The following is an 18,825-nucleotide window of genomic DNA, read 5'->3' on the forward strand; positions in this document are numbered from 1 at the left end:
CTTTTCAATGACATACTAGAGTATTAAAAGGCCCTTATGATTATTTATTACTGATGTAATAAATCAGTATTACACAGTGATGTGAAATTAACCTGAACTGACCAAAACATGCTCAGCTGCTACAGTTACCTAATTCGAGGTAAAGTTTAAACAGTGTTTTATCCACTTCCAATAAAAGAATAAGGTTATACAAATATGTATTTAGACTAATGGGAGTTTAATTAAAGGACCAGTGTGTACAACTTAGGTGGATTTATTGGCAGAAATGGAATATAATATTCATAAGTATGTTGTCATTAGTGTAACATAAGAATTGTTGTGTTTTCGTTATCTTAGAATGAGCCCTTTAATTAATTACATTGTCCATACTGAGTAGAGGAAAGAGTCAATTTTATGCCATGACTAGTACAACTATCAAACTACAACACTACATTGTTTTACAGCTCAAAATTGTGAATAATTTAATCTTAAATGTGAATCTAACTAAATTTTACACACTGGTCCTTTAAATCGGAATCATAATATCAAGAATTAGGCTAGACCTATATAACCCTGGGTTAGGGTTAGTGTTATTGTGCCTCCCCCCCCCTGTTAAAAATGAACTAGTCACTTGCTGAGCTTAATTATCCGACACAAAAATTGCCTGTTCATCATCACTGCTTTTATTGTGAAATCCTTAACCGGAAAAAAGCTGCTATCAATCACTGCTAGCTTGCCGCTGGTGAAGAGCTCTAGCTAGGGGAGAGAAACCGTGGGAGAAGGCAGAATACGTTTGATTAAAAATAAGTAAAGTTTGAGATCGATTAATACCTGGCAACGTGGAACAAAGAAACTGAACAGGTGGGTGAACGTCTCCCCTCGTTTCTGTAATTTATACTTCTCGGCTGGGCTCCTGCTAAAGCCTGAAAAATGGAGGTGAAATGTGGTTCCATCATGAGCAGGCTGCACACAACACTGAATAAACAACAAGATCAACAACAACAGCTGCAGCAACGGCAGCGACCGTGCAGAAAAGTCCTCGATATGCAGTTTCAAACTACGCAAAATCATATCTAGAAAGGATGGCATGTCTGTAAAGTGGATTCAACCGAGTGCATGGTCATAAGAAAGCTACAGTAGCTACAGTAGTTAGCATTGGTTTGGTGTCAAGCAGCTCATAGAGGTGGTGGGGGCTGCGACAATCTGAGGACAGATTTAGTTGATCCAGGTTGTGCTTATGTGTTTATCTGCATATATTTAAACGTGTGCAATCAGTCCTAATGGATAAACCTTACATAGAGAAGCAATTAGTGACAGTTAACCTTGATTTGTTTTTTTTAATGTTTTAATTCCAGGTATCACCAGCAACTTGGCACCATCTCTTCTCTCCCCTGGCTCTCCAGTGTGTAAGGACATCACCCACTATATCATATCTTGAAGTCACCTTGTGCCTCTTTACCTGATTGATCAAAAATTCCCCCCCCCTCTGCATCTTCACCAGTGCAAAAAAAATACACCAGCAAACCAGAAGATACAGATTTCAGCGATTTTGGGTAAAAGGAAAGCTACGCCGCCACAACGCAAAGAGCCACCAAAGTTCATACTCAAGTTTGGTGCCCCAACCATTATCCAAGCTTCTGATTAGTCTGAAACCTCTTCATCATTCATCAGCATCACTCAGTTCTTTCATCAGGTCAGTCCATTTAAAGAAAAGCTGTAAACACTTCTTAGCACCGTTATGGCCTCCATCAACCAGTCATCCGAACCCGAGATCCCAGACAACCACAAAGAAAGCTGGCTGGCACTACTTTCTGCTGCGGAAACGTATTGCCAAAAGTCTGGCTGCGACCTGGCCATCCTTACAGCGTGTAAGAAGTTCCGGTCGTCGGCCGGAGACGGAGACGGGGTGAGGAAACGGGAGAGCAGCAGTGCCTTTCCGAGGGAGGGGGATTTCTCCTATAATGTATGGGGTCAAGGGTTTCTTGCTGAGTCTGCACGCCGCTACATAGATGACATCGGCGTGCTGCACTCTACGACCATGCTAACAGCCCAAAGGCACACACGCCAGGCGGGGGGAGAGGGAGGAACCAAGCTGGTGGTTGACCTGACCTCTGACCCCGGACACAGGGGGGTGAGTGACCTGCCTGTGCTGCAAACTTTGTTGTGGTATTCATTCAAAAAAAAAGCTCACATTCATAACGTGATTCTTTTGTTTTCAGAGCTTTACAGGGGACGGCGGTGTGGGTGGAGTCAGCCCCAATGGAAGATATTCCCAAAGCTACCCGTCAATCTACAGCTCAGGTGCTCCCGGGCAAGGCGGCGGGCAAAACGGTAACGGAGAGCGGGAGCGGGAGAAGAGCGCGCTGGAGGCCACCGAGCAGGGGAGACAGAGATCTGGGATCGTGGATTTGGAAGAAGAATGTGAGGACGAGGAAGAGGAGGAGGACATGGATGAGAGGAGACCTTACGGGAACGAAAGCGCAGGTGAGGATTGATGTCGTTCATGTGTCGCTTTGACATGTGTTGACTCTGAGGGTTTACATCGTCGTGGTTCTGTTTTAGGCGTCTTCTCCATGGATGAGGACTCTCTGTCTCGCGACTGTGAGCCGTTTTTCGAGTCTGACGGCGAGGAGGAGAGCACTGATGGTAAGAATGTGATGTGCAGACGTGTGTGTGTGTGCACGGATCCATGGATTTCACATTTATTTATTTCTCCACCTGTGTCCCAGGCTCGCTGAGTGAGGACGCTCCTCCGCCCTCGCGCAGCATGGCCATGGGTCAGGCCGCATACTCGTCCCGGCACGCCCACCCCATGGCTCTGGCCCGCTCTCTGCCCGTATCTGTGCCCGTGTGGGGATGCAGAGGAGGAAACAGAGCGGCTCCGGGAGACAGCAACAGCGGAGAACGGGTGAGCATGTATCATTTTTTTACACACAAGTACAAAGCTGGTGTACATGCGGAGATTACAAAGCCAGATTAGCGGGTAAACCAGCTGTCTTTGAGCTTAACTCAGATCTTCTAACCTTTGCCGCACGACTCGACTGCTTCAGCGCAGGTTCGTTTCAGAGGATCAGGTCAAAATGTGTGAACAAGCAGCAAGGGTTGCAACTAATGATTATTTTCAACTGTTGATTATTTCCTCGAGTAATCTTTTTGTCTATAAAATGTCAGAAAACAGTGAAAGAACCCATAGTGATGTCTGATCAACAGTTTAAAGTCTGAGGAAATTTACTTTACTGTGATGCATGATGCAGAAAAGCTTCAAATCCTCATATTTGAGAAGCTGCAACCAGGAAATGTTTGGCATTTTTGCTGAAACAACAAAATGACTCATGAGTCATCATTGCAACAGGATCCTGACACGGACAAAAGTACTGAGTTAACAACAAAGTGACAGTTCATAAAGAGCAAGAGGGACGTTTTTTATAGTTCAGCAGACACTTTGATTATCATGATAAATAATCAGTGATAGAAAGGGTTTAAAACAGAGTTTCTAACAAACAGAGACATAACTTACCACATTAACAATGTCATGTTTCTGGTAACAAACAGGTTTTACTTGCATCTCTGTAACTCAGGATCTTTTTAGAATCAATGAGATGATAATTGGATGTGTGAAGTTCACTCACTGTCACCTTTTATTGGGAAAAAAACTCTATACATGTGTAAGTAAGTAAATTATAAATGCATAACATTAAGTCTGATCAACCTTAGTTGATTAATGACTCTTCTTCAGGGTTTTTTTATATCGTATCTGTAGTTTTCTGCTCCAGCAGTGAACAGTTTGTTATGTGCATCACTTCAAAAGAGCACACACTTTAGATAATAAATGGATCATCCATTCGGGTTATCTATTAATTTTCTCATAGTAGACTAAACATGTTGAAAATGCTGACCGTATTTAAAAAGGCTTATGTAATAATTCACACACTTATTTGCAACTTAACTTTACTTTTAATATTTGGTAATATTAGAGTTGAAATGATTAGGCCTAGTTGATTAATCGATTAGTTGATCAAAAGAACAATAATAGGCAACAATTTTAATAATTGATTAATCTATTCAGTCATTTTTCAAGCAAAAAACACAAACAAATCATCTGGTTCCAGCTTTTCAGATGTGAAGATTTTCTACTTTTCTGTGTTTTATATCAATATAAAGTTAATATCTTTGGGTTGGTTGAACAAAACAAGATATTCTTGGATTCTGAGAAATTGATGGACAGATTTTCCATCATTATATTTCTGACATTTTTATAAACTAAAGGATTAATTAATTAATTGAAAAAATAATTGGTAGATTAAACAATAATGAAAACAATCGTTAGCTGCAGCTCTAATATGCATTTGAACTCACTTAATATCAGAGGTATCAGAGTTTCATCTGTTGTCATATTAACTTCCTGTTCTGTTGATGTTTCATGTATATAAGAACATGAACACGCTCACAGCTGGAACGGTAATCTCAGAGTTAATCCAGGATTGTAACCAGAGGAGAACCAGACTAAAGGCGCCTTTAGACTGCATGACAACAACGATGGTGTAGGTTTATGTCTCATTGTGTGAGACGCCTATAATAAAATCTTACTCACAATCTGTGTCAGACTTTATGATATCAGCGCTAGTAAATAGAAAGTAAAGTAAATAGAAAAACGCTGTCATCCATCTATATCGCTGACATGTTGGAAATGGAGCAAATTCACACAAACTTCTATTTCATTTCACCTTCATCATTTTGGTTTTTGTGCACCTCGGACATATTAAGAATGAGTTTTCTTCCTAAACTTCATTCAAAAAACTGGTCTGACTTTGGTCTTAAATTTCTGACTGTCAGATATTTCCCTCAGACTGTCTTCAGAGGCCAAAGCTCCAAACTGGTCGTCAGTGGACGTGTCTGACAGTGAGATTAAGGACACTGTTTTGAATTAATGACAAAAGATTTAACCATGTTCCTGTCACAGTTGACAGCACAGTGAAAAGGGCTTTAAGTTCAACTTGCTCTGTGGTACAGACCGCTGGTGCATCAATATGAAAACTCTAGTACTGACCTGTTATTACATAATTATTATATTATAATAAGTGCTGCCGTTTATTATCGTCTTGAAATCCTGTGCATACCATATAACTAGTAACTAACAATCCTAAATCCAATCAAACAGTAACTAAATAAGACATGACACGGCTTTAATATCTTCTCTGATTCAGAATATCTGCACATATCAGCTGCAGATATTATTCTTGAATACATCTGAAAGCAAAATGGGTCAGCGGAAGCTTTCTGATGTGTCCTCCCATGACACGAGTGTCTGAATGTTTTTCCATCAAATAGACTTGTTAATTTAAGAATTAATTAAAAAAGAAATCTCACATATAATTGGTTTACACCATCTTAATTGAAATGCAGAAAACAGACATCCTGATTGTGAATTGGTAATTAAGCGGGCTGTTGTGTTTTGTTTTTATGTTGTTGTTTTTTTTTTTGGTGTCAGTTGATCCTGACATATTTTATGCTGTCTAAAGACGAAGACAAAGAAACTATTCAGCTCTCAGTATTCTGATGCACCAACTAATGGCCACGACGGCTCCATCAGTTCATGTGACCGTTAAAGTGTGTGTGACATTTGTGTGAGGTCGCGCTGGGCAAATATTTTACAAGTAACATTTCAGAACGTCCAACACCATAAAAAATAACAGAAATGAGCAGAAAAACGAAGGAAGTTTTATTGAATTTTCTGTCTGTTGTGTATTTCCTCCTGTGCCGTGTTAACATACAGTCCCTGTGTTTGTTTGTCCTTCAGGTGGGCTGTGCCGACCTGGAGCATATTGCTGCCAGTATGAAGGCCCTACTGGCCCCTGGAGCCACCGATGGGACAGAAATGTTTGGGGCCTTGCCTCGGCCCCGTCTCAACACAGGAGACTTCTCCCTCAAGCACTGAGAGAGAGAGCAAGAGAGAGAGCGAGAGAGAGAGAGAGAGAGAAAGAGAAAGGAATAAGAGCGAGAGAATAAGAGAGCAAAGGAAACGTGGAGAGAAGTTGTCGTGACAGGAGGCGACCTGGGTTGGCTGGCAGATGTGACGTTCAGTATGTGAAACGGTGTAAAAGCTAGTACCTCCATTTTATTTCTCATTAACCAAAATTAACGGCACATGCTTCGAGGAGTAATTGACAAAAAGAAATGTTGTTATGAACACTAATAACGTTCTCAACACTATACCTACCCACCTCATCACTACACATTTCACAGTACTAGCTACTACACGTCCCCCCCAACACTACATTAGGATTGGACCTCAAGATGTGCGCATTGTGACCCACAAGGACACTAAAACAGGGAGTTTAATAGTGTAACTGGCACGGGCGAATGTTACGAACCTTGAGTTTTTGGGAAGTTTGCCGTTTGGTCAAATTACCTGTGAAGTGATGAGAACTTTTAGGCGCCAGCTACCTGTACCCGGGTTGATTGATGTGTCCGGTTGCTCCATGCTAACTTTATAGCAGATGCTTTGTTGATTGATATTATTAGCGCTAAAGCTACTAATTCATTTATCAGCTTAGTTTATCATAAATGAAACCGTATGTGGCAAAATGTGGCATTTTGGTGTTGGAAACTTAAAGGTGCAGTGTGTGGGGATTTAGTGGCATCTAGTGGTGAGTTTGCAGATTGCAAAAAACTGGTTACCCCTCTCCTCACCCTCCCCTTCCAAGCATCTAGGAGAACCTACGGTGGCCACAAAACTCATGAAAAACACGAAAGGCCCTCTCTAGAGCCACTATTTGGTTTGTCTGTTCTAGGCTACTCTAGAAACATGGCGGGCTTCCTGTAGATATAAAGGCCTCAATGAAAACAACGATTCTCATTTTCTGGTGATTATACACTAATTAAAACATACTTATGAATATCATATTCCATTTAGGTCTGTTCTGGTAGATTCCACTAGATTCTACACACTGCACCTTTTAAAGGTTTTTGGAAACATGGTACAAAATTAGCTTAAAGGCTTAAACATGTGGGGGGAAAGCACTTATTTGTTTTCTTTCCAAGAATTAGATTAGAAGATGGATACCACTCTCATGTTTGTGCATTGAGTTTGGAGCTAGAGCTCGTAGATGATTAGCTTAGCTTAGCCTAGCTTAGCTTAGCTCATCTTAAAGACAGGAAGCAGGAGGAAACAGGTAGCCTAGCCCTACCCAAAGTTCAAAAATATCCCTACCAGCACCTCTAGATTTCACTATTAACACATTGTTTAAATGTACACAAACTTTAGTATAAAGATGTCAAGTTATGGTTTTATGGGACGTTACATGCAGTAAGTATTTCTTGATGAACAACAGTTAGCGTTAATCCATCTACCTAGCACTGCTTTGCAGCTGGCTACACCGCTGGTTGTCTTGTAACTTAATTGTGATGACAGCAAGACTTTTGTAGCTCACTGCACCTGGTTGCTGTTCCCCAAAAAATAGTTAAAGTACTCAACTTCCCCTTAGTAGCACACACTGTCGTTTTTACATTTCTGTTTGTGTACAGCTTAAACAAACAAGATATGTGTTAATTACTGATCTTTTGATTGTTGTAGGTGTATTTTTGAACTTTGGACACATCCAGGTTAGCCGTTTTCCCCTTGCTTCCAGTCTTTATGCTAAGCTAAACTAAGCTAACCGTCTTCCAGCTCTAGCTCAATACTCAACACACAAACACGAGAGTAGTATCGCTCTTCTCTTCTAACTCTCGGAAAGACGGCAAAAAGGAGAATTTCCCCAAATGTTGAACCATTTCTTGAATATTTGGAACTAGCAGGAGTGACATTACTGTATCTTTATTCATAGGAAGTCAAAACAGTGGATGACGGGATGCTTTTATTTCCATAAAGAAGAATCTGTATGTTATTTTTCACAAAACAATATTCCAAAAATTACATTATCTACATTTGTAAGGAGTTAATGGCATAAAAATCTGTAACTCATCACTACTGTATATGTCCCTGCCATCATTTAGCACAGTATATACTGAAGTGTTAGCATGGAGGACTGGAGCCAGAGATCTCCCAGGACCACATGTGAGATTTCTGTCTGCATTGCTCCCATCGTTTAATGAGTAAGTTGATCAACAGGCCAGTTGTCACCCCCCCCCCCACCCCAAAAAAAAAAAAAAATCAATCTAGTCCTAAAAAGGGGTAAAAACTAGAGAAACGTCTGGCTTTACACGAAGCTTGGGGCTCTTCAAAATGTGAGTGGAGGACACCAGCACCTCCTTATAACATGCCTATTTGTACATTTACTTTTTGCCAACGAATGACTGACTGATAGAATGATTGTAAATCAATACTGAGTTATAGGGGATGGTATTGTTTTTCTGTTTTTTCTTTTTTTTTTTTTTTTTTTTTTTGCTCCAGATATCTTGTTGAAATGATTGAATGAATGAGAAAGTGTGTGTATGAGAGAGAGAGAGAGAGAGAGAGAGATGGGTTGATTTTGAAAGGAAAAAAAAATGTCAATCTCTGACATTTCAAAAACAAATAAATGTTCCGTTAAGTACTTTTATGTTTCAAATAAAGGAGCAAACACCAACAGAAAGACTTCTTGTATGATTATGGGAACGTTTAAGGATGCAGTATTATTAGAGGCCACTAGATGGCCTCAGTGCTCTACTGTATATGAGAAGATACTCAGTAACACAGATACAATGGACGGCGTCAGTGTTTTTACACAATGGTTGAATTTATTGACTACATTTAGCACATAGAAAAAGATACAAGCACTCTAGCACATACAAAGTCCTGTGTGTAAGGCTTTGCATGCTTTTCTAAGATAAATAAACTAAAATACACGACTAGATACACAATAGTAAATAAAATAGTTTGGTATTATCGGATATATATATATATATGTGAAGCGAATAAGCTTCCCTCATGCGCCTGAGAAAGCAAACACAATCTATAAAGATGTCATCATGACACGCTTCAGTTCAGCTTTGCAGCTCCCCACACTTGTTCCCCAAACCTCCCGACACCCTCTTAAATTTACACTACTAGCCGCTCGTCTCCATGCATGCTAAACCTGCTGCTGTGTCACTGATCCTTTTTCCGAATAAGACAGTGTGAATTTGTGCCAACCCAAAACCCGGGGAAAATCTTCTCCTGGATGTTGACTTTGAACTTGTGAATGAGCCGCACCTCTTTCTCGCCTTCTCCCTCCACCAAGAGGAACTTGATGATGCCGGCGGGTTGGTCGACGTAGACGCCCATGCAGGAGGTCATGGGGAGCTGCACGTCAACGTTCTCACCGTTGTGCCAGACTTGGTAGCAGGAACCTGACCAGCCGACGCCCCAGGAGCCGCTGTTCTCCCCGAGGCCGCAGGGCCCTTCGTTGCCCTTCCTGGGTGAGCTCTCGCCGACCACCCCAATCACCACCCAGCCGTCGTAGTCCACCTCCCAGTACCCTCGAGAGCCCAGCAGGTTCTCTTTACACAGGACCTAAAGGAGACAGGAAATAGGATGAGTTACTGTCCAGTTTAAGTCAAGTAAAAGATTTAGATAATATACTAAAGAACTGCACTGTGAGCACTGACAATGTGTTGTGAAATAACTGCAGGAGATAAACCAGAACCCCCAAATATGTGTATGAGGAGACCAGTGGTGAAAAGTAACTGGTGCATTTACTCAAGTACTGCACTTCAGTACACTACTGAAGTACTTTTACTCCACTTTATACGTCTACTCCCCTTCGTTTTAATAGGGAAATATTTTACTTTTTACTCAACTGCACTTACTTAACAGTTGTAGTTACTAGTTCCTCTCCAGATTGAGATTTTATATCAAGAACATATCATAATCTTATAAAATATAATGCATTATAAAAGATTAGGATTTATCACTGGTTCCCAACCTTTTTGGCTTGTGACCCCGTACAAAGAAAGGGTGTCTACTTGGGGAGTTTTTAGAAGGTCAACCAAATAAGTATTTCTCATCTAAACTTCTTGGATAGTTTTCATTTAAATTAACCAGAAAAAGTCCCAAAAAACAACAAATTCAAATATGTGTAGCAGAACTTTGTCTCTTGCTACTCCATTAATCATCCTACGACCCCCCTCAGATTTATTTTATGACTTTTGGAGTGGCCTGCACCTTAAGTTGGGAACTACTGGGCTACATTACCTAACTGTATATGGTGTAGTTGTAGTTAATCGTAGCTCAAGTTACTCAGGTCGGATTTAGAATGAGGGACTTTTACTTGTAATGGAGTATTTTATGGTTTTACTGGCACTTTTACTTAATTAAAGGATGTGAGTACTTCTCCTACTACTGAAGGAGGTTTCTCATGCTTATAGAGTCTAACATGACTAAATTAACTGAGGACATAAGATGATGTTTTAAAATCACAGCAGTAAGGGCGGACTAATAAACTGTGTTTGCATAAATTAAAACCTACTGTTAAATTAAAGGTATCAAACCTCTCCAAGCAACATGTGGGTCTGTGTGACTGATCTAAAAGTCTTGGTTTGGCTGTGTGACACTGTTACTATAATTGAGACCAATTAAAAGAAGACTGTAGGTGTGATTAAACCCTGAATTCAGGTTGTTTCCTGTGAGCACGGCCAGGCCTACCTGTGGTGAGTGTTCGTATCTTTCAGGCCTGGTGGGATATGGGCAGACCGCATCTGAGGTACGAGCCACCTTGGCACCGCCCTCTGAAATCCACAACAGTTTCTGTGCAGTTTTATCATCCATGGAGAGTGGGAACCAATCTGTATGAACATAGAGAGAAAAATACAAGCAGGAAGCGGGAACTTAATGAGATTTTAACAAGACAATTTAAATCAAGCATGGAAAAGCTGTAGATTAGGGTTAGGGGTAGGATTAGGGTTAACTTCCTGTTTAAGAATTTAAAATTGCGTATCTGGTTCTGAATCGAAATTCGAGATGTATGTTAAATTCATGTTTCAAATTGATTACCATTATAAGCAGTGATTGGATTATATTTTGTACCTAAGTCAGGCATTTGCCAAAATACTGCATTAACAATCTGTATTTATTACAAAAGTACTTGTTGCTCCTTTAAATATAAAATTCTACACTTTCTGTTTAATAGGTTATCTTTTCTCTAAAATACATTTCCCTGCAGTAGCATGTTGCCTAATTAACATAGATTGTTTACTAGTTTGTGTTAATTGGTTAATTAATACATATATTTAACATTTTATACGGTACATTTACATTTAAATAGGCAGATTAAATACATAATTAAATGATCCAAGTACTGAAAATGGTATTGAATCTAGTTAAAATGTTAAAAGGTTAAATGTTCATTAAATATGTAAATACATTTTTAAAATCTGTCTTTAAGTGATGAATTCTTCATCCTTTATTTGTAATTGATTGATTTATTAACCTGTTAACTATCACTCTAATCTAAATGTAAATTTTCAATATTTAAATTGTAATTAATTGACAATAGATTGTGGGTTATATATATATATATATATGTATATAAGAGAGGCTTACATTTCATGAAGTCTGCCCTGGTGGTTGGTTCGGGGATATTTGGCTCATACGGAGGCCGCTTTTCTGAGGTGACGGACAGGAACGATAACAAGAGAATGAAATGAATTAAACTTTATCATGAATGGTTTATCAAATTTACATGACAACATCTATTTAATTTAAAGGATTAGGCTGGCAACTGATCTACTTATAAGTATTGTGTGTGTATCCAAAGTCTGGTATATCTTATTCCTCTGAGCTGTAGACCTCCAAGAGGTTGTGATACGTAGCACAACAAGCTAGTGAAGCTCTGTAAGCCTTACACAGAACTACTCTCCGGAGACTGAAAATGTGATCGCTTTTTTTAGTCTTTGGAGCCGTTTCTAAACAAACTAATGTGGCTGTAATCTTCATAATGAAGGAACGTGTCACCCAGGGCATCCATGTGGCTCACAGATGCCTTTTTAATAGTTTTTGGACAACAATAGAGGTCTACGGCACAGATGAATAAGATATATCAGGCTCACAATACTTGTAAGTAGATCAGTCCGTTTTCAAAATATTGAAAATCGCCAACATTATCCTTTAATGAATGGATCTTATTATCATTTGGTGATTTACAAGGCACCCCATGTCGCTCTTTACCTTCTGCAGCACCGTTGTTTTTTCTTCCTGTAAAAGAAAAAAAGATGATGTGTCATTTAACTGAAATCTGTCCCAGTGTGTGTATATGACAGAGAGATACTTTAAATAGGACGTGATTTATAAAGCCCTTTCTTGGCAGATTCTTCTCATATTGGCACGTATGACAAAGAATTTAAATTCACAACACCGTTCGGGGGGGGGTGGCATCGACAAGTAAACTCCAGCCAGCTACTTAAAACCATCTCATCTTTCTCTCCCTCCATCAATACCTCTGTCAGGCCACCATTCATCTACGGTAAATCTCCTGCTGCTCTCAACATACAGTAGATCACAGAGAAGTATGTGTGCGATGTCAGCTTAGCACTGATTCATGAAGTTTTTCCCCGGGCCCGCCAAGGTTTAGATTTCAACATAAGGAATGCAGAGGCCCAAAGCATTCAACAGTGAAGGACACACACACCATGGCCACTGACAGCGAGGAGTCTCTCGTCCTAAGAATATACTTTCTGTATGATGCTGTTACTTCACACCGCCGAGGGCATGTTTGTCATGTCGTGGGCTGGTGTGTAATCTCTGTTCGTTTGTTCCACCTCCAGTCGGTGAGTCACACCGAGTCCTCTGACATTCATAGAAAACTGTGATCCAATTCTGGCCCCGGTCTGGTCATCCGTCACCGCTCTGCGTGGGTCATCTGCGCTCAAGTTACCGTTTCTCAGATTTCACACACAGACAACTAACTCCTCATCATTCTTACTCACCTATCAGAGCGTTACGTAGATTTGTGTGTGTGTGTCCTTTGCTATTGCCAAATTTAGACAGAACAACCTCAATTTTCCTCTGATTCCATATATGGCTGCTTCTTGTAGCTCATGGTTGTGTAGTAAATGCATTTGTAGGCATGAGAAGAGGCCTTCTCTGCTTAAAATGAGACATATTTGCTTTTACTTAACCTTAACCACCGGTTTTGCACAAACATTTCCAATTTAATGTCAGAAAATATATCATATATCATCATAGAATATCTTTGGGTCTTTGGTCGGGATATAAAAAAAAGACATTTCAGGTTGTATCTTGGGCTTTGGGAAACAGTGATCAACATTTTTCAGCATTTCCTGACATTTTAAATATCAAACGACAAATGGCTCAATCAAGAGAATAGAAAGAAAGAAAGAATCAACAAGTTAATCGATAATGAAAATAATAATTAATTGCAGCTCTACAAGACACAAGACACAAGTTTTTATGCATTTCTTGTTTTTTGTCTTATTTTTGGGAACTTAAGCATCCACATTACAATTTAAAATAAAAATCTGTGGGTTATAACAAAGATTAGCCATTTGCTAGAGAATTTATAGACGACTAACTGCTTCAATTTGTATTTTTAATGTACTGGTTTTCTTTGTCAGTGACTTGGTATCTTTGGTATATGCAGAGTGGAAGTAGATAAAATTAGGATAAAGTATCGTCTGATACAGCTTTTTACCCTTGACGCTGAGTTTTGTGACAGTGTTGGAAGAAGTACTCAGATATTTTACTTAATAGATAATATCACATTGTAGAAATACTCTGTTATTAAGTATTTGCATCAAATTATACTTAAAAGTACCAAATGTAAGAATAATCATTATACAGAATGGCCCATTTCAGGATAATGTACATTATATATACTGGATTTTAATTATTCACACATTAATGTGTACATTTCTAATGTCGCAGCTGAGTAGGTTGGGGCTAATTTTAACTCCTTGATATTCTGCTGGGTATCTTAATTTATAAAAATACATCAGAACTCATTAGTTTATTATATTTTAAGTAAGTAATATGTATCTGCTAAGTAACTAAATCTGTCAAATAAATGGAGAGAAGTAAAATTCTTTATTTCTTTGGTTAAACTAACAACTAAAAGACATCTGAATGTGGCTCCAAGTAGACACTCCTTTGATGTAAAGGGTCATAGACCACCACTGGTATAGCCTAATCTGTTATGATGCAGTCTATTTTATAAGATTATGATATATTTTATGATATAAAATCTTAAGTGTGGTAGGGTAAAAAGTACAATATTTGCCTCCAAATGTAGTGGAGTAGAAGTATAAAGTTGCGTAAAAGTGCAAAAAGTGCAAAAGTAATCCTACAAGCACTTAAAAATTGTACAGAGGTAAAGTACTTGAGTAAATGCACTAACATACATCCCACCACTGTTTTGTAAATAGACTTTTGCACATGAGAGGACGTCAATCACCACATTACATTTCCATTATTGTAAAAGCCCTATTATAGCACAGTAATAGTTCAATCAAAGAAGTTATTTTTTGCAGTAATATGACACTAATCTGACTTTCCAGTAACCTGAGTTTAACACAATCTGTCTGATAATCGGGTTAACATCTGGTTTTAGCTGAATTTAATGGAAGGAAGATCTGTTTGCTTACTTATGAAAACCAAAAGAAATTCACGCTGTTAACACCGAACGCATGACTGGAACTTTAAAGATTTACAAGGAAACCAGGAACCCTTTTCACCAAACACGCAAGATCCAATTTACAACAAGAGATAAATTCCTCTTGTATTGATTTTGACATGTTTAACTAATCAAATAGAACCCCTGTGCATGGAGATGTGAGAGGAAAGTAGGACTCTACTATTACTGACATGAAACTTTTTGTGATTTTATCATCACGTCATGCTTCAATTTTATGCATAACACTGTGTTTGTGTTATATACTATGTATAGTTTATGTCATTTTGTATTTCTGCATGTCCATGCTCCATTGTGTCTTATGTTTTGTGAATATGTGGACAAGTGTGTTATGTGTAGGTTGTTTTATGACAGAATAAAATAGATCTTGGCCTTTATATGGTTGTAATCGCATAAAGTAAATGTAGTGAATGCCTTTTTTTCTTTTACTCTAACTGTGCTGACACCCACGTGCAAGAAGAGCAGAGTCAGCTCTTTGAGCCGGGACGGCCGATCCCGAACACATGGCTGAGCCTGAGGAAACATAACCTCCGCAGCATGAATGACCCTCAGTCAGGGAAGACGCCAGCAGCATGTCAACCAGACGGACTTATGGGAGCCTGGTATAACATCTGCAAACATCGGATGCGAGTGAGAGGGATGGCGTCGCTTTCCCTGAAGTGTGCTGGCCTGTGATACTTTCAAATGTGGCTGAAGAGCAGAAATCAATCACTCTTCCTTGAATGACTAAAATACTGTGTATCGTTAGAGGCTGTAATTAAAATCCTAAATATATACAGAGTTACTGTTATGCAGGAGACTATTATGTTGAATACAATTACTTGACTAAAGCCACTAACACCAGAAAATTTGATAATTGAATGGGCATGCAGAAATATGAATTGGACTCTACTGAGGCTTAGGATCCAATTACAGACCAGATATCAGTTTGGATATTCTCCACGTGTCAGCAGCAAGCCTGTATGACTTCAGAGGAAAGTGTACATACATTATTAGCGGGTGTACATAACGCTGATGAACAGCAGATGAACAGAGAGGTTTGGCAAGACGGAGAGGGATAGAGTGAAGGTCATGTAGCCTTCGTTGGAAATTGGTAGAGCAGAAAGACGCCGGTGACAGATCACTTCATCTGTCTTTCTCCTCCTCCTTCCCCCGATCTCTCCCGTAAAGTAACACAGCAGGTGAGACACGGACATGATGGAAGAACAGCCTCGTGGAATAATGCCAGGCTCATCATGGCATTAAGAGGAATTACTGAGGAAAGATTAGAGGACAGATGTCTGGGGGAAGAGGAGGAGGGGGAATGCTACACTGTAAATAAATTCATCTTCAAATCTATAAGATGATTCTATCTGATGGAAATGAAACGAGCACCTCGAGTAACCTTGGAGTGAGATATCAAGGCTGGCAGTATTTGGGTGGGGGGTGATGGGAGATATGCCAGCTCTCCGGCTCCGATGTGGAGGTTAAACACCCCCCCCCCCCTCCGCAGAGGCCGGTCCACGCTCAACGGGATCAACAGGAAAACCCCAGAGAGATAAACAGATACTCAAAAAGATTGATGACTTGACATCACAGCAATAGAGACATGCACAAGATGGAGTGGGATGCTAGAGAGAGGTGTGAGGCATAAAATATTTAAGGGCACAGGGACCATAAAAAAAGACACCTCATCAATCAGGTCGGGATGAATATCACGGTGAAGTTGCTATTTCTCAAGAGGAGTTTGAGCAAAACGTGTCAGGTAACTGAGTTGGATATATAAGTGTGTTTAACTTCAAAAGGATCTTCAGTGAGGTAAATCCGTGTTGGATTTTGGTACGGATCCACATCAATGACGCCATACAAAACACCAGATTCGTCCTTTCTGAGCGCATGTTTAAAAGAGTGGACGGCTCAGCAGGGGGGGAGGGGGGCCCTGCCCAAAAGGTCAACACCGGATCTCCTGATGCTCCATGAAGACTGTTTGCTTTGGACGTTGGCGAGGTAGACTTTTTCCCCCTCTCCAGATTCCCCGCTCAGTGGGACAGAGCTACATTATCTGCGCGATCAGATTCGAAACATCCCACTGAGACGGCGAGATCAGAAGAGGCGCCGATAGTGAGAAGAGGAGGGGGTGGGAGAGAGAGAGAGAGATAGAGAGATGAGCGGAGGTGGCGTGGGCCCAGACTCATCCCTCTGGTTTCCTGTCAAGCGTCAAGACTCCTTGGCCGGAGGCCCTGCGGATGATGATGAGCGCACATTTGAGATGCAGAGCCAGATGGATGTAAGTTTTTGGAAGAAGGATTCTGCTTAAAAGGAAGAATTCAGGAGGTTTTTTTAAAGGGCTAATAGAAGAAGAAATGGGACTGATTTGTAAAAGCTGAATGTTATTCAATCACGTCGAACTTATTTGTATGCATCAAACATTAGATAATCACATCGGCTCTTTAGACTTGCCATATTTCACACTAATTCAATCTTTCAGTGGTGGTGACTAAACCTTTGATGGTACTAAATCCTTAAGGAGAAGTCAGAGTGCACAGGCCAGGGACGCCACATGTTACATAATGACAGAATCAAACAGCCATAAATAAAAACCGAGATTGGGACTTGAATTACAGCACTGTACAGCATTTCACACTTCATTACTGTAGCTGCCAGAGGAGGGATTAGTAACATTTGGGCCGAGTTGGGGAGGGGGGGGCCTCCCGATGGGGGTTGTCTGAGCTGTGGAAGCTGTTATGGAATGGGAAACACTGAGTATTAGAAATATCCCAAAGCGGCAAAAGGGGCCGACGAAAGATTTTAATAAGAGGCGAACTACCTGTTGTAGCGAGAAAGGGAGAGTAAGCAAGCATGCTGAGACAGGTGCATAGGGAGGAGGACAGACAGAAATACGAGCTCTGAAATTGCAGAAGAGCCAGCGACATAGAAGGGAACTCAGCAAGCGACGGCACAAGTGTAGACGAAACCGTAATCGCCCCGAGGGAGAGACTCTTCATGCGCTATGATGACATGATTAATGAGCCAGAGAGAAAACTGGCAGAATCCAAGGTGAGGAAGGATGTTTGGCAGCGACCTGATTTACAGGGATGGTCAGAATGAGGTAACTTAACCACATCCAATAAACAACATATGAAAGACATAATCAAGTGGTAATGAAACCCTGGTGACAAGCTATAAATCAAGTTCTATCTGCTCAAGCTGTGGCACACTTGGAGTGGAATAAAAATATAATATGTGCATGGTTCACCTGTGTCTGTAGATGACATGATTATTTGTGTTATCTGAATGTGAAGCTTTTAAAAATTGCGATACACAGATAAATAAAAAAGGAAATGTGAGTTAAGAGAGGCCACAAGTGTGGAAAACATCAGACCTGCCAAAATCTGACTTACAGAATTACAAAAAAAAAGACTTTTAAATGCAACTTACCTGCATTTTATTTGATGTAGTAACAAAAGTTGCTTGTAAAATGACAAACAGTTGGTGCTTTCACTCTCACGCCACATGGTTTAATGTCCCTCACAGAGGCTCAGGTGAGGCGAGGATGGTTTTCTTACCTGCTTTCTTGGGGACGGGCATGATTCCCTTTGGCGTTCGCTCGGCGTTGATTGGAATCAAACTGGCGGGGTCTTGTGATAGTGCCTGTGCATCTCTGGAGGATCGCTTTTATTAACTTCCAAATGAGCGGGGAGGAGGAGGGGGCAGAAAATGAGCAAGGAGGAGGGAATATGCATATGTTTTGGTTGTATGTGACAGTTACCCCAAAGGGACGGTCCTGTCACATGAAACTCTCCCGATCCCTTTCTGGGGATCAGTTGGAGACAAGCGAATACCAAGTATGTCCCAAGTATGCATGCTCATTTACATACACATGGACCGAGCATGTGTGTGTGTGTGAGGTACAGTACATACCCCCGGATCTAACAAACACATTCATGTGAAAGGACATAAACACATTTTTTTGGTTCTTCAAAGCTGTTACGATGAATGGAAAGATGATGATGTGACCACTTGGAGTCAAAGATGGCGCCTACATCTATATTTCTAGACATTTTGGTGCCTGAATTCATAAACAAAATTGTGCTTTATTTGTCACCTTACATGACAAACCTTGACCCAAGAAAAAAAACCCCCAAAAAACTAGCAAGCATCTTAAATGGACCCTGACACAAGGTATAGGTGTTTGTTTCTGTATAAAGAGTGTGGGCAGTCAGTATCTAAGATGGCAGCCAGCTACTCGTTGGGGAGCTGTCGTCAA

The 18,825-nt window shown here is 40.3% G+C and overlaps 2 protein-coding genes across 2 annotated transcripts; one reads left to right on the forward strand and one right to left on the reverse strand.

Moving 5' to 3' along the window:
* Positions 1-693: 693 nt before the first annotated feature.
* akt1s1 (AKT1 substrate 1 (proline-rich)) lies at positions 694-8,394 on the forward strand. Its single transcript, XM_067571446.1, has 6 exons — positions 694-840; positions 1,335-2,110; positions 2,199-2,463; positions 2,542-2,625; positions 2,709-2,887; positions 5,777-8,394. The coding sequence occupies exons 2-6, from the start codon at positions 1,718-1,720 to the stop codon at positions 5,912-5,914; spliced, it is 1,059 nt and encodes a 352-aa protein (XP_067427547.1). The 5' UTR covers positions 694-840; positions 1,335-1,717; the 3' UTR covers positions 5,915-8,394.
* On the reverse strand, positions 8,321-18,219 carry zgc:195001 (uncharacterized protein LOC567531 homolog). The gene is made up of 5 exons (XM_067571447.1): positions 18,125-18,219; positions 12,101-12,127; positions 11,477-11,539; positions 10,580-10,719; positions 8,321-9,448 (listed from the first exon to the last, which is right to left on the reverse strand). The coding sequence occupies exons 1-5, from the start codon at positions 18,144-18,146 to the stop codon at positions 9,044-9,046; spliced, it is 657 nt and encodes a 218-aa protein (XP_067427548.1). The 5' UTR covers positions 18,147-18,219; the 3' UTR covers positions 8,321-9,043.
* Positions 18,220-18,825: the final 606 nt, after the last annotated feature.

The sequence above is a fragment of the Thunnus thynnus genome, chromosome 17, assembly GCF_963924715.1.
Source record: "Thunnus thynnus chromosome 17, fThuThy2.1, whole genome shotgun sequence".
Lineage (NCBI taxonomy): Eukaryota > Metazoa > Chordata > Actinopteri > Scombriformes > Scombridae > Thunnus > Thunnus thynnus.

Excerpts from the sequence above, each read along its gene's own strand:
- zgc:195001 (XM_067571447.1), bottom strand. The coding sequence starts at position 18,146 with ATGCCCGTCCCCAAGAAAGCAG. Across the intron at positions 11,540-12,100 it reads AAACAACGGTGCTGCAGAAG|AAAAGCGGCCTCCGTATGAG; the intron begins GTAAAGAGCGAC and ends CCGTCACCTCAG. Across the intron at positions 9,449-10,579 it reads GATACGAACACTCACCACAG|GTCCTGTGTAAAGAGAACCT; the intron begins GTAGGCCTGGCC and ends TGTCTCCTTTAG.
- akt1s1 (XM_067571446.1), top strand. The coding sequence starts at position 1,718 with ATGGCCTCCATCAACCAGTCATCCGAACCCGAGATCCCAGACAACCAC. Across the intron at positions 2,111-2,198 it reads CTGACCCCGGACACAGGGGG|AGCTTTACAGGGGACGGCGG; the intron begins GTGAGTGACCTG and ends TTTTGTTTTCAG. Across the intron at positions 2,888-5,776 it reads ACAGCAACAGCGGAGAACGG|GTGGGCTGTGCCGACCTGGA; the intron begins GTGAGCATGTAT and ends TTTGTCCTTCAG.